This window comes from Pan troglodytes, chromosome 8 (assembly GCF_028858775.2).
Source record: "Pan troglodytes isolate AG18354 chromosome 8, NHGRI_mPanTro3-v2.0_pri, whole genome shotgun sequence".
Classification (NCBI taxonomy): domain Eukaryota; kingdom Metazoa; phylum Chordata; class Mammalia; order Primates; family Hominidae; genus Pan; species Pan troglodytes.
The window spans coordinates 41,100,579-41,125,653 of record NC_072406.2 but is presented as its reverse complement, the minus strand read 5'-3'; the positions used below and the strand labels follow the sequence as shown (position 1 = coordinate 41,125,653).

General features: G+C 36.5%; 1 protein-coding gene across 22 annotated transcripts in view; it reads left to right on the top strand.

Moving 5' to 3' along the window:
- The window catches only part of MPP7 (MAGUK p55 scaffold protein 7), a 255,744-nt gene that overhangs the window by 172,726 nt on the left and 57,943 nt on the right, over positions 1 to 25,075 (top strand). For all 22 annotated transcript variants that reach the window (XM_507720.7, XM_054660889.2, XM_054660885.2 and 19 more), the window contains 6 exons: positions 2,487 to 2,618; positions 9,091 to 9,172; positions 10,065 to 10,150; positions 13,520 to 13,594; positions 13,798 to 13,994; positions 14,474 to 14,538. In XM_507720.7, coding sequence (XP_507720.3) covers positions 2,487 to 2,618; positions 9,091 to 9,172; positions 10,065 to 10,150; positions 13,520 to 13,594; positions 13,798 to 13,994; positions 14,474 to 14,538 — 637 coding nt within the window. The remainder of the gene's footprint in view (positions 1 to 2,486; positions 2,619 to 9,090; positions 9,173 to 10,064; positions 10,151 to 13,519; positions 13,595 to 13,797; positions 13,995 to 14,473; positions 14,539 to 25,075) is intronic.

The following is a 25,075-nucleotide window of genomic DNA, read 5'->3' as shown; positions in this document are numbered from 1 at the left end:
TTAGAAAGCTAGAATTCACATTTTTAGTAGACGTATAATTGAAAAACACTACTAATTTTGAATGGGCTTACTATATATCTATGACCCAGACATTCTACTCTTAAATATACTTAAATAATATCATATATATATGCATCAAAAGATATGAAACATTTATGGCAGCATTATTTGTACTAGCCAAGAACGGAAAACAACCCAGATGCCCCTCAAAGGCATAATGGGTAAAGAAATTGCAACATATTTATATGTTGGAAAACTATATAGCAATGAAAAATGAATTCCTTCTACCATAAGTAACAGCATGGGTGAATTTCACTAACTTAATATTAGGGAAAAATGAATACTCACTTGTAATTCTAATTATATAATTTTCCAATAAAGGGAAAGATTGCCACTTTGCGGGGTATAGAGGGCATGATGACTAGGAATGAGCATAAGTGGGGGCCACTGGAGTTTGGTTAATGTTGTATTTCTTGTTTTGGGGGTGTTTATTTGGGCATATTCATTTCTGAAATTTATACTATACACTTATGATTTGTACTTTTTGTATATATGTTATAGTCAATTCAAAAGTTTGATTTAAAACAGACACTATTTATTTGCCATTTTAGAGCTTCTGTTTCAGTCGACAGCAAATATAAACCATATAAACATAAAAATGCACATATGATTATAAATTATGGACATGTATGAAGGCAAAGAACAAGGTGCTATGGCATTGAGTCACCAGGGGATCTGCTTTTATGTAATGTTTTGGCCAGACCTCTATGAGAAAGAGTTATTCAAGTTGAATGAGGAGGAGGGCAGTGTAAGATAAGGTTGGAGAGGCATGCAGGACTTTTAGGACATCCTGGAGAGTTTGGTCATCCCAATGGATGGGCAACTTTAGAAGGGCTATTAAGGGGTAGTTACGTGATTTAAGTTCTTAAAATAATCACTCTGGCTACACTGTGAATTGCGGACTTGAAAATGGGCCAGAGTTGAATGCTGCTGAACCATTTAAAGACTACTGGAGTGCTCCAGGCAAAAAATGATGGCATCCATGATCTAGACCAGGGACCTGACAGCTTTTTATGTAAAAAGTGTGTGTTCCACCTGCTAAACTTAGCCACTGTAGCATGACAGCGGCCATAGACAGTGGATAAATGAACGAGCATGGCCTGTGTTGCAGTAAAACTTGATTTACAAAAACATGTTGTAGTTTACCAATCTCTGATCTAAGTGGAGAAAAGAAAACCTTTAGGTATATTTTGGAAGTAGATTTAATAGGATATGCACTAGGTGCAGTGGCTCATGCCTGTAATCTCAGCACTTTAGGAGTCCGAGGCAGGTGGATCATGAGGTCAGGAGTTCAAGACCAGCCTGGGCAAAATGGTGAAACCCCATCTCTACTGAAAATACAAAAAACTAGCCAGGCGTGGTGGCGGGCGCCTGTAATCCTAGCTACTTGGGAGGCTGAGGCCGAGAATTGCTTGAACCTGGGAGGTGGAGGTTGCGGTAAGCCAAGATTGCACCACTGCACTACAGCCTGGGCGACAGAGCAAGACTCTGTCTTAAAAAAAAAAAAAATTAAAAAAATAGCTGGGCATTGGGGCATGCATTTGTAATCCTGGCTACTCAGGAGGCTGAGGAATTAAGATCGCTTGAGCCTAGGCGTTGAGGTTGTAGTGAGCTATGATCCCACTGCTGAACTCCAGCCTGCATAACAGAGCAAGACCTGGTGTCTAAAAAAAAGTTTTTAAAAAATAGAATATATATTGGTTATTGAGAATGTCAGTAAGAGGAGAGGATTCAAGGCTGGCTTGAGTAATTTATGAATAGTGGTGTTGCTTATTAGGGGTCAAGTTTGTTGAAAGTCCAAAACCCACTCATCTAAAATAGTGAATTGTGACATGTCAAAGTTCTGGTGTTCTTTTCATCTTTGGTGTAGAATTACATTTATTCTTTTATACACATAGTAGTCACCAATTACACACACAATTAAAGTGAGGAAAAAGACAAAAGAATCTGTCATATTGATCATCATTGTATTTTCTGCTAATGGGAGAAAAAATAGTAGGAAAGAACAAAATATAGAACATTCTCAGACTCTATTTGACATTGCATCTTTAGCCCTCATGTTCTCCCTTTCCCCAAAAGTAACATCCCCCACACTCTTGCCCCAAATTGCTACCTTTTTAAGGATAAACCAGAGAATGTACAACTTAGAGGAGATTATTTGTTGATTCTTTACATACATCAGTGACACTGGGGACAGAGGTGGCTGCTAAGTAGAGCTGCTATCTGCTCTCTGGACAAGCACTGTTTCCCATTCCATTTGTAAGAGGCACCTATTCAAGTAATTGTCTTATTACCACTACTATGTCAAAACCATAACACTGTTTTGATTTTCCTTATAGTTTGATGTGTTTGAAATTTTATATATATTACATATAATATATAAGTATATATATTTACTTATTTAAATCAACCTTTGAATATTGCAGGCTTTGCTCTCTGTACATGATACTGTGGCTCAGAAGAATTACGACCCAGTGTTGCCTCCTATGCCTGAAGATATTGACGATGAGGAAGACTCAGTAAAAATAATCCGTCTGGTCAAAAATAGAGAACCACTGGTGAGTTTTGGTGCTCAGATATGAGTAGATACCATGATAGGGCCAAATCTGATGGTGCATACCATGTATAACTCTTTAAAATATGCTTCCTCTATGTTCTCAAACTTTAAAAGAAATGGAACATTGATGTCTAAAGAACATGCTTTTGAAAAATGAAAGTGAAGGTTAATAGACATTTTACTGGCTACATTTAAATAGCAATGATTTTGAAAATGTAACCTGTTGACATTTATGAAAGAAGGCGTAACATGTACCAAGCATGGCTGATTTGAGATTACATGGTACAACTTAAAAAAATTGCTATTGTCTATGGGAACGCAACTTTAAGTTATTTTATATACTTAATTCAATTGCTTTTTAAATTTAAACTAATTTACAGCAGGTCCAACAAAACTTTTGAGAAGTCTCAGTGAAGTAAACATCTAATTTCTTTGTTAAACATCTTTTGAAGATCTTGTTTGGTCAGGAGGCGTGGAACTTAAATTTGTTAAATTTAATTTTATTTTATGTCCAAGTAGCTCTATTTTTAAAAATAAAAAAAGCTTAATATAGAAAAATAGAACCTCTAATGGCAATGAAGAAATTTCCAAAATTATTTGTTAGCTATTCCTTAAATAAAGTATTAAGATTTAAAATGTCATTTTAAATATTGGAATATGAAATCAAATGAATAGAATTACTTGTCTTGAAATTTTTCTCATTCGATTATATAATTGGTGTATTATCTTTGCAATTATTGTTAAGGTAAAGTAAGATTATTGTGTGAACAAATTTAAAGTTTAAAAAATACACTACCCAGAAGAATAGAAAATACTTTTAACAAATTTGTTATTTAACATCAGTCAAATGACATTTGTTAGTTCGGGGAATTGTTGGAGAAGCCACAAGACTGTCAAAGCGCAATGAAAAACACACAGAGAGAAGATTAAGAGTCAAAGATATCTTTAGGAGAATGAGCCCCAGTCATGAGAATCAGAAGTAGGCAAAGTGCTGGAAGCTAAGCTGAAATAAAATTCTAGCAAGTGGCTGGTCAGGAAATGCTTGGCAAGTGATTCATGAGGAAAGGCTGTAACGTTTGGCAACCAAGGGGTAGGTTACCAGTGTTATCTAAAAATGCAATTTTGTTTATTGGGATCCATAATGTGGTGACATGAACACTGAGCTTGCACTGGATGACCTAAGTGGGAGTTGGGATTCTGTCACTTTACCCTGTATCCTATAGAGCAAACCACTCACCATCTCAGCCTCAGGTTCCTTATCAGAAAATCAGGAAATGTACCTCTTTGCAAGTGTTTTTGAACATCAGCTAAGATATAATGTGTTTGGAATGGTTTATGAGTTCTGAAGCATTATGCAAACATTATGTAAATATTAGAATATATTCTATCTAATATTTAAAAGATATTAGAATATATTCCATCTAATATTTAAAAGATATTAGAATTTATATTCTAGTTAATACTTATAAAAGCTAGGTTGCATCTGCTCAAGGAGAGAATGGTTACCTCAGAGAACAGGCTGTGAACACAGGTTATGTGGGTATTAGATAATGGATAGGAAAAAGGGTGATTACTTAAGGGGCAAGATCCCTTGAAAATGAAATTCTGTTTGTTGGTGAGTAGATTTCGAGCCTAAATTCTCAGTGTTACTTGCATGGGCTGTCCTCTTGCTTCCTTGAGAACAGTGGTTCTCAGATTTTGGTATTGGAAGAATGACCTGAGATGCTTACTTACAATGCAGATTTCTGAGCTGAATCCCAAGGGATTTATATTAGGAGGGTTTTTTTGGTGCCTGGGAATCTTGATTTTTAAAAGTGTCTCAGATGTTCTTGGTGCAAGTTTTTGGTAGATCACACTTCAAAAACACTTGTTTCAAAGGCTCAATCTGAAATTCACTGTGCCACCTACTTGAGGAGACCTTGCAATATGGCAGTTTATAGGAAATAAATAAAGTAAATTTTTTTTTGTTTTGAGACGGAGTCTCACTCTGTTGCCTAGGCTGGAGTGCAGTGGCATGATCTCGGCTCACTGCAACCTCCGCTTCCTGGATTCAAGCAATTCTATAGGAGATAAATTTTTTGTTTAAGGAAATCATGATAACCCAGTAAGCAGTCCCCTTTTATAAACCATTTTACAGAATTAATAATTAAGAAAAATCTGACCAGAATTTATTTTTTCAATCTAACTTGAAATTCTCCATACTCTATTTTTAAAACAAAATCACATAGAATAAATTCAAAATAATTATGTAGGAAAATAAGTAATTTTTAAAATATTAGATCCAATTTTAATTTATTTTGTGTTGGCAGACTATGCTATAGGATTGATGACTTTTGTACAGTATCACGTGTAATGTGCTCTGTGTTTTTGAGATTTGATCTTATTTTCATGGAAATATATTGCACTGGGAATACATCAAACAATTGTGGTAAGAGAGGTTTGGAAAACAATATGGAAATAGAAGTCTTCAAGAATGAAGGGTTCAAAGTGAAGATTGATTCAAGTGGTAGTATCATGTAGAAAGTGAGAGATTGTTCTTCAAGTCTGTAGTTTACCCTCCAAGCAAAGTAGAATCAGGGGATAGCAAGAAGATTCTATCAGGGCACTTATCTCTGTCTATAATGAGACCCTTATGCGTTGGAGTGCTTTGCATTATCTACACATTCCAAAAGTGATTTTATTCTGCCCATGGCTTTAAAAAGCATCTATGTGCCAGAGACTCCCAAGGTTATTTCTCTTCCAGTCTTTTCTTCTAGTCTTTAAATTCGTATATCCATCTGTCTATTCGTTATCTCCATTTGGAGGTCTAATAGACATCTCAATTTTCACATATCCAAAAATAAACTGCTGTTCTTTGTCCCCAAATCTGTTCCACCCTTGTCTTAACCCCTTTTAGTTGATGGCAATTCCATCCTTCCAGCTGCTCAGCCAAAAGAAGTTGAGCCTATCTTTAATCCCTCTCTTTCTTTTGCATTCCATAGGCAATCTGTTAAATCCTTTAGACTCCACCAATAATATATCCAGATCCCCTTTCATCACCTCTACTCCTGCCAGTCAGATCCATGCCACCATCATCTTTCCCTTGAATTACTGTGCAGAGTGAGCATCCCAAATCTGAAGATCTGAAATCCAAAATGTGCCAAAATCTGAAACATTTTGAGTGCAGACATGAGCTCCAAGGAAATGGTCATTGGAGACTCTTAGATTTCATATTCTTGGATTTGGGATGCTCAACCAATAAGAATGCAAATGTGCCCAAATCTGAAAAGAAAATCTGGAATCTGAAACACTTCTGGTCTAAGCGTTTCAGACAAGGGATCCCCAACCTGTATTAACCTCTCATTAATTTCATTGCTTTAGCCCTTGCCATCCTTCACTCTTAACACAGTGGGTGGAGTGGTCCTCCTAGGTTGTGCCCCTCCTGCTGTTCACAACCTTGCATGTTCCCTCTTTCATTCAGAGTAAAGCCCAGTGTCCTCACAGTGACTCATAAAGCACAGAAGCTGACTCCCTTCTGCCTTTACCTCATCTCCTCTTGCCACTCCTCTGCTACTGGGCTCCAAGCCACACAGGCTGCCTTGCTCGCTCTTGAGCATTTTATTCACAGCCTTCCCCTTGGCACCTTTGCACTGGCTGTGTCTTCTGTTCCTTCCCATTGGCTAACTTCTTCACCTCCGTCCAGTCTTTATTCACTCAGACATCATCTTCTCAGTGAGTCCTGTGTCTTCACATTGTCTTTCCTCCGCCTGCCCTGGCATCCTGGTCTTCTATTTCCTACCCTACATCCCCTCACACCCCCACAGTGTTTACCACCTGATAGGGTTCGGCTCTGTGTCCTCACCCAAACCTCATCTTGTAGCTCCCATAATAACCACGTGTCGTGGGAGGGACCTGGTGGGAGATAATTGAATCACGGGTCAGGTCTTTCCCATGCTGTTCTTGTGATAGTGAATAAATCTCACGAGATCTGATGGTTTTAAAAACGGGAGTTTCCCTGCACAAGCTCTCTGTTTGCCTGCTGCCATCCATGTAAAATGTGATTTGCTCCTCCTTGCCTTCCACCATGATTGCGAGGCCTCCCCAGCCACATGGAACTATAAGTCCATTAAACCTTCCTTTCATAAATTGCCCAGTCTCAGGCATGTCTTTATTAGCAGTGTGAAAACAGACTAACCCTCTAACATACTGTATAATGTATGTAATTATTCCATCTCTTGTTTATTGTCTTGTCTCCCCCATTGGGATGAGAAAGCTGACTTTTTTTTCTTTTTCATCAGTTTATTAGAAGCCCTTAGAACGGTGCCTTGCACAGAGTAAGTTCTCAATAAACATTGGTCAACTTCATTGAATACAGAATAAGTCAAAGGAACTAGCATTAAGTACAACAAACAGGTTAGATAGCCCTATACTGAAAAACTGTACAGTCCATAGTACAGAGAGAGATTGGTTCCACTTAACTAATTCTATGTTACAAACCACGGCTGTATGTTGTGGCTAAAACAATATTATTTTGGGGGTTGATGAGCTCAGCTGGGAGGTTCTCACTTGGAGTTCCTCATACATACAGTCAGATGGTGGTGGCTGGAGTGAACTGAGGGCTCCTTCATTTACACAACTGTTACCTGGGCTTGGAGCTGGAAGGTTGGGGGCTGGCCAAGTGTCTCTTTCTCTAATTGTTACATTTACTTGGCTAGCTTGGGATTCCTCAGAGCATAGCAGTGGTCATGATTTCTTACATGGCAGTGAGATTCGCATAGAGCAAATGTTTCAAGAGGCCCAAGTGGCAGCTACAGATCCTCTTATAGCCTTTGAAGCCTCAAAACCATTTTTACCACTTAATGTGGGAATATGGCATGCACATACAAGGAGGGAAGGAATTGGTGATCCCCCTTTTAGAGACAATCTCCCCCAAGAGTAATGAACTCATAGACAGAATGAACTTATGAACAAAAGGTTATGGGAAGATAGAGGTTAAGCAGTATTGGATGATGATTGAGATGAATGATTGTGTCTCTGGTCAGATTACCTTAAACAAGTCCTGATTTTTCCATATACTAGTTATCTGATCTTAGACAAATTACGACCATTTAATATTCAGTTTATCATCCAGAAACTATGGATAAGTAAACTTAGATTACTAGGCTTTTCTGCCGTTGGGCATATTTGGTGGGAAAAATTTGAGACATGTCATTAAGGAAAATGAAAGTTGATTTAATCAAACTAATTAGTTATATTGAGAATATTACATTTCCAGTCATTTTGGAAACAAGTTAGAAATTGAAATAAAAGCAGAAAATACTAGTAGTTGGTGAGTCTAAGCTTTATGACCATGGAGAGATGCTCATTCAAGTCTCTGGCCTTGAATACAAGCACAGGTGATGAAAAATGCCGTAAAATGCCTGTCACTTAATTCTTTGACTTTTTTACTATTATTGGCTATGTATCTGATAGTTATAGATAAAGGATACTTATTACAGATGGACTTTTACTTTGTTTACATATCTGTTCTTTAATGATATAAATGTGTTTATTGACAAACTGGAGAAAAATTTCACTTCTTTTGGATGAATTCTGCTGCCACTGAAAAGCATACCTTTTTAGCAGTATTATGCAATGTTGGATGGCTTTGCAAAACCAATGCCAGATTCTTAAAAGGAAAGTCATGGAAAGGCTTTCAAAGTAACCACTTGTGCCTGTTGTTCTTACAAAGCAGCAGTTAATTTGCTTCTGAGTATCTGTAAGTGAAGAATTTTTGGCTTCTTTTTGAGACTGTTTCCTAATCTTATGCCAATACTTAGTTCTATTTGTACTAGGTACAATCCTAGTTCACTAAAACCATGGAGTAAGAGCTCTTTCTTCTAATCATTTATCTTAGACTTAGACAACAAATATAACTAATTTCTGGGTTTTAACTTTTTTCTTTATAATTATCGCCCAAGTTTTTTTTAATTTTTAAATTTTTATTTTTTTACTATGATAACTGAGGGTGATAGAAGGATCACTGAACTAACTAAAAGTCAAATGATCTGGGTTTTAGTTTTTTAACATATAGAATCTTTTGTCTATTAGTGTAATTGTCACTATTCCACTTTCTTGATGCGGTACTATAAGGATGAAATGAATGAAGAATTGCTTTAAAAGGATAAAAACCAAACAGCATTCAAATACAAGGTATTTTTATAATGGAAAGAAGATATGTTTATTTTACACAGTTTTGAAGAGGTTGAAGATTTCAAAAATCCTTAAACTGGGCTGAAACCCTTTGATGCTATGTAGATAGAATTTCCTCTATTTAGTCATGAGAATAGACATTGTAAGACAAATGGCATGATGTCTATTTTTCCTGCCTCATTTCTTTTTTTTTGTTTTTGTAGTTGTTTTCTCTTTTTTCAGATGAATGTCCTTATTTCCTCCTTTTCTAACACCCAGTACACACATTTACCCACAAATGCTTTTTGTTTTTGTCTTAAAAGGGAGCTACCATTAAGAAGGATGAGCAGACCGGGGCGATCACTGTGGCCAGAATCATGAGAGGAGGAGCTGCGGATAGAAGTGGTGAGACTTTAAATGTTAACCAAGTACAGACTAATCACGTGTTTCGTGTGTAGCATTTCCAGTAGATAACTAAGAGGATAACCATCTTTGGATCTCATACAGCAGAACAAGTAATAAGATATTTTTCTCTGTGTTGAAATGTGAGAGCCTATTTAAATAAATGATAGATAAACATTACTCTATGGTCTTCTTGTACACAAGCATCCAAAGCTATCTTAAAACTTGTGGGCCGGGCGTGGTGGCTCACGCCTGTAATCCCAGCACTTTTGGAGGCCAAGGTGGGTGGATCACGAGGTCAGGAGATCAATACCATCCTGGCTAGCACGGTGAAACCCTGTCTCTACTAAAAATACAAAAAAAAAAAAAATTAGTCAAGTGTGGTGGCGGGCACCTGTAGTATCAGCTATTTGCAAGGCTGAGGCAGGAGAATCTCCTGAACCTGGGAGGTGGAGGTTGCGGTGAGCCGAGATTGTGCCACTGCACTCCAGCCTGGGTGACAGAGCGAGACTCCATCTCAAAAAAAAAAAAAAAAAAAAAAAAAATCTTGTTTCTTCTGTGTTTCTCAATTGAAAGGTACTGCTAAGAGCATGCAGCCTTTAAGATAAATAAAAATTATTTTATTAGTATATTAGTATAAGATATCAGTAATGTGCATTTCTAGACAAAGACCAAGCTCCTGTTACCATTTCTTGGCCAGCATTACTATGTTGTGGTTTTTGAGTCACTGCTATGGAGAGGCATAGAGGCTGAAACCTGAGACGTGTGAAGGTCTCCTTTCCAATCGTTAAGTGTATTAAGGGAACCTAACAATGCTTTACTTATGGAAACAGCTGCAAATTACAGTTTCGGTTGTGGGTAACACTGCTGATTTACAAAATCTCCTATTTCTCAGGTCTTATTCATGTTGGTGATGAACTTAGGGAAGTCAACGGGATACCAGTGGAGGATAAAAGGCCTGAGGAAATAATACAGATTTTGGTAAGCTGTAAATTTCTTTTAAAGGTACAATAAAAATAAAATCGAATCACTGTATTTCAGACTTTTAGACTTGGTTTGACATAGACAGGATTTGTATTAAGCAGTGCAGGGTTCGAACACTTAATCCCTGTGTGTTCTTGGAAAATATCTTAATCTATTCATGCCTCAGTGTTTTCATTTACAAAATGAGAATAAGAGGTAACTATCCATCTGGAGTGTTTTGAGGATTAAATGAGATAGTATATATAAAGAGTTTTAGGGCTGAGTGTGGTGGCTTATATCTGTAATCCCAGCACTTTGGGAGGCTGAGACAGGTGGATCACCTGAGGTCAGGAGCTTAAGACCAGCCTGGCCAACATGGTGAAACCCGTCTCTACTAAAAATACAAAACAAAATTAGCTGCACGTGGTGGCAGTCACCTGTAGTCCCAGCTACTTGGGAGGCTGAGGCAGGAGAATCGCTTGAACCCAGGAGATGGAGGTTGCAGTGAGTCGAGATCACACCACTGCACTCCAGCCTGGGCGTCATAGCAAGACTTTGTCTCAAAAAAAAAAAAAAAAAAAAAAAAAAAGAGTTTAGTACCTGTCCCTGTCCCAAGTCTATACTTAGCAGATGGCATCTACACTGTGGCTGGTGATGCATTTATCTTTGTCTTCCTCCCATTGACACAGTCACATTCCATGCTATAGATCATAGCAATACAAATTAGTCAAACTAATTTAGATGTCTTTTGAAATCTGACACTTGAATAAAATTATTGTATGCCTTGGAAATATTAATTCTAAAGTTCATTTGTAAGATAAAAGGAAGGGAAACTCTCTTTTATATGTGAAAACATACTGGAAACCTATACCAACTAGAAGAGGTTTGAGTGTGTCTCAAAAACAGATCTCTGTATATATGAAAATTTAGTATATGGTTAAGGTGGCATTTTAAATCAGTGGGAAAACAGTGGAACATTTCATAGATGGTATCAGGTTAATGGCGCAGAAAAAATAAGGTCAATCCTTGTTTTACACAATACATAAAAATAAATTCCCAACAAATTAAATAAGTGCAAAAAAACACAAAAATTGCACAATAAAATGTAGTGTACAATTTTTATAATTATAAGGTAGAAAAAGACTTTTTAACCTTGATATGAAAGTCAAATAGAAAAATAACAGATGTGTCTACTAGAATTCAGAACTTTCTTTATAGAAAAAAGATGCCATAAAGAAACATCAAAGACAAATGAGATTGTATGAAAAATATTTTCAATATATATAATAAAAGGCTAATGTTTCAAAATATGTAGAGATGATAAAAATCAATAAGAAAAACATTTACAGAAAAATCAGCAGTGCACATGGACAAATACTTTACAAAAGAAAACATAGGTGTCTGGAGACACGAAGGTGATGCCAAGCCCAGGGCAGGCTTGATCCCCTCAAAGCATTTTCAGGATATGAGATTGGAAAGCTTGATGATGCCTAGAGTTGGTCAGGGTATAGGAAAATAGGTATATTTATATGATTTGGGGATGGGATAAATTATTAGTAGAACTTTTTGAGATCTGAAACTATCAAAATTTTAAATGTGCATACCCTTTAGTTGGAAATGAATCCTCAAGCAATAATTTGGTAAATGTGTATAAACAAAATTTTTCAAAAATATTCAGAAACTACCAAGAAAGTTGCGTTGATCAAATAATCATTCATCCATATGCTAGATTATTGTGAGGCAATCACAATGAGAGATAGACCTATATGGCTCAGCAGTAATAGTAATAACAATTGAGTCCTTATTAAATGACACTGTTGTAAGGACCATAGATCCATTTTAAAAAAAACACACAGACACAAACTAGAAAAATAAGAGGAGATTATAGAAAAGACTTTTGTTTTCTCTCTACCAGTGCAATTCAGTATTACAGTATGAGAATTCTTTATAAGATTTGTGAGCGCCTTCTACAATAAGCAGTAGCAATGATATTACCATTTTGAAATAAATCAACCCTTTATAAAATTCTATTATTTAAACTATCAGAATCCCATTTTACTTAACTTGCTGTGTTGCACTAGAGCTGCCTTCTTAAGGCTCGGCCCAGAGCTGACTGTGTGATGCACCATTTCCCAGCTCAGCTTTCAGCAACTTCATGCTGGTGAATTGAAATTGACTATAGTGAAAGTATTTATACCGTGGAAATTGACAGACAGTACACATCAGAGCCTTTTTTTTTTTTAAATAAATGGAGTCCTGGTTTACCAGTGCACCACAGATAGTGAGACTCAGAGATATGTCTTGCCCTACCCCCCTTCCTTTCATATCTTTCAAATGTGCCAAGTATTTAGTGCTTTTATGGAGCTTACAAATTAGCAGGAGTAACATATCTTATGAAATAATGGCATAAATAATTAAATATGGCTACAATACATGGTAAAAATAGAGAGACAGAGAATGACATGAGACTATATTTAAAGAGAAATCCTATCTGAGATAACAAAAACTTGTGGGTGCTGGTACTTATTTTAATGAAGTTAGAATAGATACTCAGTCTTTTCATCTTTCAATTAATCTATTACGTTGGATATTTTACTCGCTCACCAGAATACAATAGATATGAATGTTCTTTTTTTTTTTTTTTCTGATGGGCATTGCCACTAATTGAATCATGTATTTGTAACTGCACTACTGACATTATAGGTGTTTTGTCCCCCAAAACATGGATGCTGATACTTAAATGTAACTGTCTGAACCTTGTACATTATTCTTTAAAAAAAAAAAAAAAAGCTTCTTGCTCTGTCACCTAGGCTGGAGTGCAGTGGTGCGATCACAGCTCACTGCAGCCTTGAACTCCTGGGCTCAAGAGGCCTTAGCTTCATCACCACGCTTGGCTAATTTTTAAAATTTTTTTTGTAGAGACAAGGGTTTTGCTATATTGCTGGTCTTGAACTCCTGGGCTTGGGTGATCCTGCCACCTTGCCTCCCAAAACACTGGAATTACAGACACGAGCCACTGCACCCAGACCTTTATACATTATCTATTCTAGTCATTGAATACTGTGTTTATTTAAGGTGTTGTGCATATTTTGTGTGTTTCTATTTCGAAGAAACTTGGATGGGAATGTATTTACTTGACAGCTTAAAAGTACACAGGAAGTAAAAGTGGATTTAGGAGTTAATGTTTTTTAACTTATTCTACAAACTTCAGAGCTTTCTTTCTCACATTACAGGAATTTCTACAAAAATAGTTTCCTCCGTTTAGTCTATTTAAGAGTAGAAGCCCCAAGCTTGTAAATTTTCAGATGCATTTCACTTTCTACCTATTTTACCTTATTCTTCCTTGGGTCTGGTTTTCTAATAACTCCTTCTTTTATCTGATACCAGGCTCAGTCTCAGGGAGCAATTACATTTAAGATTATACCCGGCAGCAAAGAGGAGACACCATCAACAGAAGGCAAGGTAATTATTGCTTAAAAACATTTCTTCGTGCGTGGGAGGGAAGTCATGTTTTTCCATCCAACACGTATCCACTTTGTCACAACACATTTCTTTCAATATTCCAGTTTTAAAATTACTGTGTTTGGAGTCGGAGTTAGGAGAATATAGGCCATTTCACATTTATTTTTTATCTTTATTCATCTTTAATGAAACTTTTCTTCCAGATGTTTATCAAAGCCCTCTTTGACTATAATCCTAATGAGGATAAGGCAATTCCATGTAAGGAAGCTGGGCTTTCTTTCAAAAAGGGAGATATTCTTCAGATTATGAGCCAAGATGATGCAACTTGGTGGCAAGCGAAACACGAAGCTGATGCCAACCCCAGGGCAGGCTTGATCCCCTCAAAGCATTTCCAGGAAAGGTGAGCTGCTGGTACATAATAATGGCTTTTCTCCAGCTGACCTTTTGTTCTCTGCAAAATATCATTCTAGCATTGATGTGATAAAATATGCTATAAAACCTTGCCTTAGAATTTTTTATCCCATGGGTTTGGATTTCTGTTTTGTCTAACTAAGTATGATGAATGACCAAAAATAATATGACAGTACTGGGTCATATTAGATTTTTGTTATGAAGCAAATGGAAAATAGCACATTAATATCTTGAAACCATGTTGATATGAAAGGTGGAAAGAAAAAAAGACCAGTGGTTTTGGAGGGAGGGAAGATAATTTACAAAAATTTGAAAGTGGGCGATTTGTTTCTTAATTTGAATCTATTGCATTACATTCATTTTTTTCTCTAACCTTTAAGTTTTTTCTTAAGACTAAATATTTTGATATTGTATTCACCTCGGACCTGTGCTGAAAATTGATAGGTATGTTGACCTTCTTTCTCCCAGGAGATTGGCTTTGAGACGACCAGAAATATTGGTTCAGCCCCTGAAAGTTTCCAACAGGAAATCATGTAAGTTTGTTAATAAGAATGCAGAGAAACCAAACCCTGATGTTTATTTTTGACTATTAAAGCAGGTGCTCATGGCAGAACAAAGGGTCCTATTACCCTAGCAATAACTTTGGGATCATCAATTCTCAGGAACAAACAAATATGAGATTCATATTTGGAATATTAACATGAATCTTTTGAGGAAAGGGGTGGTTGAGGTTGTTAATAATAAATCCATGACTCACTCTTTAAGAAAGTGACTACTACTACTACTACTGTCTTTGATTTCCAAATATAGTTATTTTATTAAATGTCACCTAAAATACAGCTCTTCCTTCTTCAAAGCCAGGAAGTTTGGGTTAGGTATTTCTTGGTAAAGATTAGGGAGAAAAAAAATCTACCATTTTCTTGGGTACAAAAGCAATTGTGCTCAAGACCAATTGTTCTTAATTCCTTTCTTATCCCCAGATCATAATACTTCTGACCTTTAGCCTATCCCTTTGGAGTTATTACCAGACTAGATTAAAAGAAAATGAGAGAAAGACAAAGGATGGCTACTGTATGACTACTGAAAAACATAGTGTGCATTTAAGTACTTTTTTTTCTCTTTCAGCCTAACCTTCTGTCAGCTTTTCTTTATTTCCCACCACCTAGCTCTTCAAGTCTGCATCCCATAAATTCCCTGTTCCACCTCGCCTAGATGTTTCATGGTTCTAGGTATTTTAAGAGGAAAAAACCAACCCTTTGTTTTTAGCATAGAAACTGTACATTAAACAGCGAAATGACCAAATAAATGGCCCTGGAATTTTACACCAACATCTGTTTTTAGTATTGTTGCATTTTTCACATCTCCTGTGATTTCTGTCAGTTTGCAGAAGCATATAGCCCAGGAATCACATTAGAAGGGAGCCAAACTGTAGTCGAGTATAAATCTCACAAGCAGGCAAATGCTTAAAGTGGAGCACTGATTCAAAAGCCTGTTTGTCCTTGCTACATTAAGTCTAGGCACAAGGAAAAAAACCCTTGTCACAGAATGCTACAAGTCTTCTGACATTAGAAAACTTAAAGCTTTCATGAGAATATTGCACTGTTCTTAAGCGTGATGACTTTTCACTGGCCAACTCACTAACAGAAAGGAGCTTTGAGGCTCCTTGCCTGACTGGCTGTCAAAGGGATTTTTAAATAGGAGGCTTACACATTTCTAATATATTTGGTATATGTGGGATAAGATAATGTGTCACTTAAAGATGAAATAAATGTAATTATACTCGAATCTGGATCCATACTCAACTCTTTTTCAGTCCTAGGCAACTTAGAAATGTACAGTTTGATATTATTATAAATTTTCATTGATTGAAAATTTTTGATAAGTGTATATGTATTTCTTTAAAAGAACTATACAAAAGGGATATATTGCTTTTTAATAGCTCTTTCAAACTGATTTCTATATAGATGCATATGAAGGTGAGGTGTGTGTTGGGGTATGTGTGTTTGTGTGTGTGTGTATGTAGAAGTATTAATTGTAACGGAGTCCTTTTGTATGTTGATTTGCATAATTTCTTTTTTATGTTAATACTTCAATATTTGGATCTGATAAATATTTATTCTAGCATTTATCTTTACTGAAATGTCCTCATTTGACTAATTTTGGTTTTTTTTGTTTTTGTTTTTGCTTTTTCTGCCTCTTGAATACCATTCAGAAATGTTTGCTGGTCCTCCTCTCTTTCTTTCTCCTCTCTCTCTGTCTCTCTTATTAAACTAGAGTTTGATTCACTGAGAGATGCATTGTTTGTTTTTATATATGTTATTTATTTTCAAATAAATCTGGTCAAAATTATCCTTATTAAATCATAAACATATAACAGATATGGACTTGTTCAGAGAGACAATATATTTCTGTGACAATTAAATAGGCAGCTAATGTCTTTATTCTCAAAGAATTGAAATTCTACTTGAAATTTCCTTGAATATTGTCTCACATAAAGTTAAAAGTTATGCATAAATCATTGTATTGATTCTGAACATTTTAAATGGCATTTAAAAACACTTTAACCTATGTTTTGATGATGATTCTTTACCAAACTAAAACTTGTAAAGGCCATCTGATCCACTACTTTCTGGATTTCAATATTTGGTACTTAGGGTTTTGGAATAGGAAACTTACGTTATTATGCCCTTTGTTGAATTATAGGAAAATGCCATGAAGAAAAACAGCAAGTTGGTATAAAATCTTTTGTTTTTATGATTTTGAATATTAATAGAATAGGGTTGTAAAAAAAGTTTCTGATTCAATTAAAATTTATAAAGGAAGAATAATTCTATCATGTCAATGTTTATAAATTTATTTTAAAAATACAGTGATAAAAACTTTATCCACTAATTTTTACAAGTGTACTTAATATCTAGGAGGAAATTGCAAATATAGGATTTGAAATAATGAATTTAGTCACATAATACCATTTACGAAATTAGCCAGTTAACTTTTTATACAAAGTGATTGCTCGTATTACTCTTTTTAAAATCTTTATTTTGCTTTTTATTTCATTTGTCGTGTATCACTGTAACTTGAGTTTGCATGGGGGAAAAGTTCATGGAAGATGGTTCTGGAACTATAGGGTTTCAGTTAATATCAACACAGAAGTAAATAAGGAAGGGCACATCCCAATCTTACTATCTTTGCATTTTTGCACTTATATTTGTGCTAGAGCTCCAGTTCTTGGCTCCAAGGTAAGTAAAATCAGGAGCCATGATAATAACAACCTCTTTAGGCTTTAAAACTAGCCTCCTTATGCAAAATTCATAAGTGCAAGTCATATTCATCTTTGTTGCTTGGTTATGTCCTCCCCTAAAGAATCTCTGTGTATCTAATACAAACCCAGAAGAATAAAAAGGCTTTTCAAACAAAAAAATAATTTACCTCTTAAAAAATTCCTGAAAACTAAAACATGACCTCTTAAACCTAAAATATTTCTAAGTCTTAAGTAGCTGGATATAAGGACTTGTCTCCTCCCCCTATTTTTTGGAAGAATTGCTTACCGAACAAAGATATTTGTAATGGAAATTTGTTTTCCTCCCTCTCCATCATCTAATGATAGGTTCCCACATAATGGATTTATATTAGCAATGCAGAGAGAAAAGCAGGCCTCAAAGTCTGATAGATTTTCTTTTATATGACCAGCTTTTAGATTATTATATAAAAGATGTAGCTTAAGTGTTCTGGAAATGAGTAAAAGTGAATCTTACGTCTCAGATAGAATGTAGGAGTACTTTTGCATGACAGAAACTTGGCAGCTTGCATTTCTTGTGTCAATATAATTTAAAGTATTCTAATTTTCTGCCTAAAACTTATTTTTATAGTTTGGTTGCATGTACTACCTAACCGTTAAGAAAGAAATAGGAATTCATTTGTGGTATTGTTTGTTGCTTTTCTATTGAAATCTAAATACAAGTTAAGAATTGTCTTCCTAATGACATCAAATTAATTTAACTTCAGTAGGATGTGATTTATATTAAATATTTAAATCCAGTATAATTGTCTTCAGAAAGGAGTAAGAAAAAGCTGTTATCCAGGTAGTGTATTTTACAACAGAATATTCAAGTGTGAGTTTTTATAGTGTTGTTTCCTTTTTTTAGTTATCAAAATATAAGAACCTAAAAGTTTCTAATATTGCTGACTGAATAACCTTAATTCAAAATTTTTGTTTTACACAATAACTCTTAAAAAATTTTTGCAGTCAAAGAAACAAGAATGTACAATTTTTCAACCATTTAAAGATTAGAAAGGAAAACACAAAATATTTTATTGTAGAATTTGTTTTAACTAGTCATGATTATTATTATGCAGGTAAAAAGAAAACATTTAACTGAAGCCAAAGGGTATCCATTTAAGCAAGGTGTAACTTAGTTCATTCAAAGGCAAACATTTGTCAGTTGATAATCACAATAGGCAAAAAAGAATTTAAGCATTGGGTAAAATAACGAATTCACTGCACACGGTACCGGTATTTTGGAATGTCTTAACACTTAGGAATAATATATCACAGGACGCTACAAGTCATTGTAATAAAGCTTTTCAAGTTGAGTAAGCTTCTTCTTCCTGGATTCTTAAGTAATTTTATTTGTTGTTTTCATACATAAAGTTAATTCAGAAACAAACACATTGCTTATGTTGTTACATGAAGTTTGTATGTCTAAAACATTGTCAAACATTTTCTTAATATTGGTGGGGTCTTGTATAAACAGAAACACGTGGGGTTTTAAAAAATACCTAACATTGGCCGGGCACAGTGGCTCACGCCTGTAATCACAGCACTTTGGGAGGCCGAGGCAGGCAGATCACAAGGTCAGGAGTTCGAAACCAGCCTAACCAACATAGTGAAACCCCGTCTCTACTAAAAATACAAAAAAATTAGCCAGGCATGGTGGCACATGCCTGTAATCCCAGCTACTCGGGAGGCTGAGGCAGGAGAATCGCTTGAACCTGGGAGGCAGAGGTTGCAGTGAGCCGAGATTGTGCCATTGCACTCCAGCCTGGGCAATAAGAGTAAAACTCCATCTCAAACAAAACAAAACAAAACAAAACAAACAAACAAACAAACAAACAAAAAAAAACGTAACGTATTTTCCCCCTAATACTAATACTATCTGGAAGATGCCAGAGTTCAGAGTTTGGGTGGAAAGAGGTGTAGATGAACTAAGTTGTAAATTTCATATCTGATCACTTAAATCGAAGATGGTTGAGGTGAAGAACCTTCTAACTGTTACTGCTCACACTCAGTCTCAGTGAACTGTGTTCTCCTGGGATTCCCCAAGATGTTGCTTCTCAAACACTATCAGAGTAGATGCTTCTAGTCTTTCCATTGGAAGCGTTCTCAGCCCTATTGTCTCTTGTATTTTGTCCTGGGGACTCAATGCCATGCAGGTTAGAAAGCATTGGTTAACTCTTAGGGGTCTGATCTGTGGTTGCGGATTATTGCAGACTTTTAGGAGGGATTGCGGTAGGGGGTGGGGAATTTAGGAAAGTGGTTTCTAGTATGGGGATTTAACCTTGCCCATGTGAATAATAGCACACTAATATAGACACAGTTTCTCCACTTGTCAGGAGTGTCACACATGTCCCTTGCAGAGTGACATCCAGCAGAATGGGACGTTTACTACTGCCCAGTGTGCAGGACTCAGCACGTGCTTTTCACAGAACCTTTCTAGTTCATTCTGTTAAGACAGCACATTTATCTTTCTCTTTGAAAAAAAAAAAAGGTTTTCCTTTATTTGAGACAGGCTCTCACTCTGTCGCCCAGGCTTGAGTGCAGTGGCACCATCATAGCTGACTGCAGCTTTGAACTCCTGGGCTCAAGTGATCCTCTTGTCTCAGCCTCCTGAGTAGCTGGGACTACAGGCGTGCACCACCACCCCCAGCTAATTTTTAAAATTTTCTGTAGAGATGGGTTCTCACTATGTGGTTCACGCTGATCTCAAACTGCTGGCTTCAAGTGATCCTCCTTCTGTGGCCTCCCAAAGTGCTGGGATTATAGGCATGAGCCACTGTGCTCAGCCACATTCATCTTTTTGAGATCTTCTTGGCCTCCCCTTTGTCACTTTTCTAACTTTCCTCTCCTGCTCTAATGTACTTGAAGATAGCAGATGGTGGACTCTTGATAACACTGGAGAGAGGAGCTGGCCCTCCCTGGCCACTCCTGGCAGGAGACTCTCCCTTGGAATACCGAAGCTTTGGGGAGGGATGGCGGGCCATGGGAGGTCATGCTAAGTCAATAGGAAACTTGTAAGAAACATTATGTCCCTCAACCTCTCTCCTGCCCATTTCTAGTCTGAGACTTGAGTAATCAAAACATGATTTTGTCATGATTAGCATAGCATTGAATTAAAAACTCAGACTCGAGCCAGATGGCATGGGTCCAAATCCCAGTTTTAACATGGACAAGTGTGTTGTATTTTTTTTTCTTTCTAATTAGTTCTTGAGCTCTCTCTAGAAAGTGGCTATAAACTCTAGCCCTGCTCTGATGCAGGGGAGGTGGTCATGGCTGTCTGCAGTGTGCCTTTCTTGGGATACTTCTTTCTGGTGGAAGGCCTAATGCCTAAGTGTCCACCTGTGACCAGATGTCCTGTCTCATAAGGACTTGATTATATTGACAGACACTCTTGGGGCTCTTGTCTGACCTGTTTCCAGTTTATTCCTACCAAGATAGCCACTCTCTAGGAATGCCCTGACCAGGAAATACTGTAGATTCAGGTGTGCTGGGCAGGTGAGACACAGAGGAGGCAACGTGAAATAGCAGGGGTGCATGAAATAGCAGAGGCAGTGTATTACTCACAGATCCCAGAGAGGAGAGCAGTATACCTCGCAGGGCCAACAGGAAGAGGGGAGTTGTCTGGGATGCAGACTCAACCAGTGTGTGGGGAGCAAGAGAGATGGGGGGACCAAAGCCTTCACTGGGGTCCAGGGCATTACCCAAGCAAGCTTTCCTTGTGGGAGTTCTAAATAGTGGGTGTAAAGAAAGCAGGCATGAGTTCCGTGGAGTTATGCTGTGACTGAGAGGTGGTCACTGCAGCATAATTGCATTGTCCACGTGGGGTGTAGGGGTCACGGAGTGAGTCAAATAGGCTGTATCCGTATGTCCCATAGTGAGGTGGTCACCAGCAGGCAGTTGTATAAGGCAGATTTCTGGATGGGCTGCCTTGAGGAAGTGGGAGGAGGCAGAGAGCTTGAAGCCATGTCAAGGGCGACTAAGCCCTGTTTCTGATATGAGAAAGTTAAGCCTGGATTCACAATGGATGCCAAAGCAACATAAAATTATGAGAATTCACTATAGGGTTCTTTCTTATCTGAAAAAAATGGGGATTATAGTACTGGACTCATAGATTGTTGGGGAATTAAATAAGTTTGTGTATTGTAGTGTACACAGAACAGTGCCTTCCACATAGTAATAATCATGCGACTATCCCAACTCTCTTCTGAGATCAACGTTTTATATATTTTTTCCTCTTTGTTCAAACTTGCTAAGTCTGAGAAATTCTGTTTCTTTCCTTTTCTTACTGGATGTTCATTAAGCATGATACTTGCTACTGAATATATGTGTGTGGTTATATCAGTAATATAAAAATATCATTTTCTCTCTACTTAAAAATTTTATGGAGAAACATTCTTTTGCAAATTTATACAGCATATTCATGACATTTTATTAGAATATGAAATATATACTATATGTGATATAAATTACAGATTTTTTTGTGGATTGGCATTGGTGTTTTAATTGTTTGTTGGTTTTTGTGGTATGGCTTTTATCATTTGATTTCCATGGCGCTAAGTCTTTAATCGAGGGTGTAGTATTTAATCTATCCCATTGGTCCTATAAAAAAATAGACTCTATGTTTAACAACCCACTTTATAATGGAGTACCTGAGATTTCAAAGTGACCCATCTGATGTCCATCATGCCTAGCTGTTTGCCTAAGCCACATCATATCGTTTATTTCTTGTTTTCTAACCGTTTGCTTTAGATGCACGTGACAGGTCAGAGTTACTAAAACATGAGCTTAAATAAAGTCACAACTTGGGTGATTCAAAGCACGAGCCTGAATAATAATAATGATTTGCTTGTGATATTTGCTAATACTGGTCAAACCAAGCCAACATAGTTTAAGGATCCATAGGTATTTGAAAAATAAAAATACAGTGGTATACACCTTCCTGGAAGTGTTTTCTTTGGCCACTATTCTGTAGCTTGGATGGATGAGGGGAGAACTGTTCTGATCACTCCTGTTTGCTCTGAGGTCATTGTAGTGAAATGCTTTGTACCTTGACTCATAGTTAGATTTGCCTCTGTAATATTGCCAGTATTTTTTCCACCCTTCTGAAAGCGATCTCTGAAGTCATATTTAACTTTTAAATTGCTATCCTATTAGTAATTTAGGAACTGTTTAGGATTACTTTCTAAAATACCTTTCATCAGATAATATAGACAGAATAAAAATAAATGATTCTGCATAACTCATTTGATATGTATATAACATTGATAATTGTCAGGTTATTGTTAAATTTACAGGATATTTAGATATGTTAAGGACAAAATTTGTTGTTTCTAATATCCTTTTTTCTTTCCACTATTTTTATCAAGAAATTTCTTTTAAGTGTTGAACAGATTGATTTACAAACAAAACTGTTCTATGAAAATAAATGTAATCCCCTTATTAAAGACATTATTTTGAAAAAAATGCTGAAGGTTTTTGTTCTGGTTATTTTTCCCATTTGGTTATTTAATAAGCTATGTAAGGACTATGTTTTGACAACTTAAGTGTATGCATTCTTTTTAAAACAAGGCTGCAGTGCAGCCTAAAATGTAGTTTTTCATAAATTCTATTTATTTGTTGACTGATAATTTTGAAACATTTAAAATACATTTGTTTTTTCCTTTGGCTTTGCTAAGATGAGGAAACAGTTGAGTGTGGTAGGTGGATTTTTTTTTTCCTTTGGGTGCAACATCTTCCTATTCTAATTGTATTTTCTGCACATTTAATCATTTCCTTTCTCATTTTCTTTGTGCTTCTCAGAGGAAATTAAAGGTACATGTATAATAAGTTACCCTGCATAGTCTAGTCATTTTATTTAGTGCACATATATGTAGGATTAAATTGAATATAACAATCAACTTACAAATGTACTCTGTTGTACATCCAAACTTCCATCTTGACGTTACAATACCAAAAATTGTGGTTGCACTTTGTTTTAGAAAGAAATATGCATTTTTTTGCTTTATGCAGCAGAAATATAGAATGTAATCTGAAATAATACATTATATTTTTATTCTGTCAGTAGTCTTAAATGTGAATGAAATAAACAGTATTATTCAAATGTATTGACAGATGTATTTTGATGTAGGATCTAGGGGAACCTTCTCAATTATTTGATTTCTGTGCAGTCTATGCTGCTAGTTCCACAAGAAAGAGGCCTAAAATATTAAGTACCCCACTACTTAAATAAAGTTTTTAAGATATGTATAGCCTAGTATTCATGTGACTTAAAAATACTAGCACATTGCTTACTTTACAAATGTTTTTATCAGTTCTTTAAAAGAAATAGCAATATTTCATTCCCCTGTTACTCCCAACATGAAATCTCTTCTTATCAATAGAAAGGACATATTTTCATCTTAACCTTTCTGTCTAATCCAATGAGCCAAAATAAGTGCTGTATTTTTACCTATTATCTAAGAGCCTGATTTACAAAAATAAATGTACTTTGGGGGATCAGGTGGCATCATTTTCTTAACTTTAAAAATATAGGTCGGGCGTAGTGGCTCACGCCTGTAATCCCAGCACTTTGGGAGGCCAAAGTGGGTGGATCACCTGAGGTCAGGAGTTCGAGACCAGCATGGCCAACATGGCAAAACCTTGTCTCTACTAAAAGTACAAAAATTAGCCGGGTGTGGTAGCGCGTGCCTATAATCCCAGCTACTCAGGAGGCAAAGGCAGGAGAATCGCTTGAACTCAGGAGCGGAGGTTGCAGTGAGCCGAGATTGCACCGTTGCACTCCATCCTGGGCAAAAGAGTGAGACTCCATCTCAAAAAAAAAAAAAAGAAGAAGAAAATATAACCTCTCTGACAAGTCTCGTATAATTTTCTTGGAACTGCATCAAGAAACCACTGAAGAAAGTTGGGGGAATTAAAAAAAACCCTGCATGATGTTTCAAAATATCACTTTAAACTTAAATATAAAACAAACTGTTTTATGTTTAAGAGTGGCATTGCAAGGGCTGTTCTATGCTGTGCTTTACCTAATTGTTTTAAGTGGTTTTTTTTTTTTTTTTTTGCATCTGCGGCTGGCCTTCTAACTGTTCTGCTTTATTTCTTGGCTTTTGTTCTGTATGCTTTTACACTCCATCCAGAAGATGCTGACTATGCTGGTAACAACAGTGGAACCTATATAGGTGAGCACTTGGCCACGGAGGAGGATCTCTTTCTTTCTGTTGCTTTCCTCGAAGTCATTACCTCGTTTTATCTGAAATGAGCGCATTTGCACTCGCATGCTCTGAGATTCGGTGGGGGTGGCATGCACCTTCACGTTACACAGGCTCAATGGGCTGGACACAAAGGGTTTCCTAGTGTGCTTTGGTTATTCCGGAAACGTTCCCAGATGCCCTATCTTTATATTAATCTAATTTATATTTTTGATATAAGATAAAAATAATTGTATAATTTTTGATAGAGGGTGGAAAAGCATCCTATTGGCACTAAGCAATTTTACACAATTAATGGCATCTGGACTTTTCTAATTACCTAGTTAATTGTGAATTAATCAACACTTCTAAATAACCTTTTTCTTCCTGACAACTTTCTGCTTATTTGTTGTTGCTGTTGTTTTTGAGATGGAGTCTCACTCTGTTGCCCAGGTTGGAGTGCAGTGGCACAGTCTCGACTCACTGCAACCTCTGCATCCTGGGTTCAAGTGATTCTCCTGCCTCAGCCTCCTGAGTAGCTGGGATTACAGGCACCCACCACCACGCCTGGCTTATTTTTGTATCTTTAGTAGAGACAGGGTTTCGCCA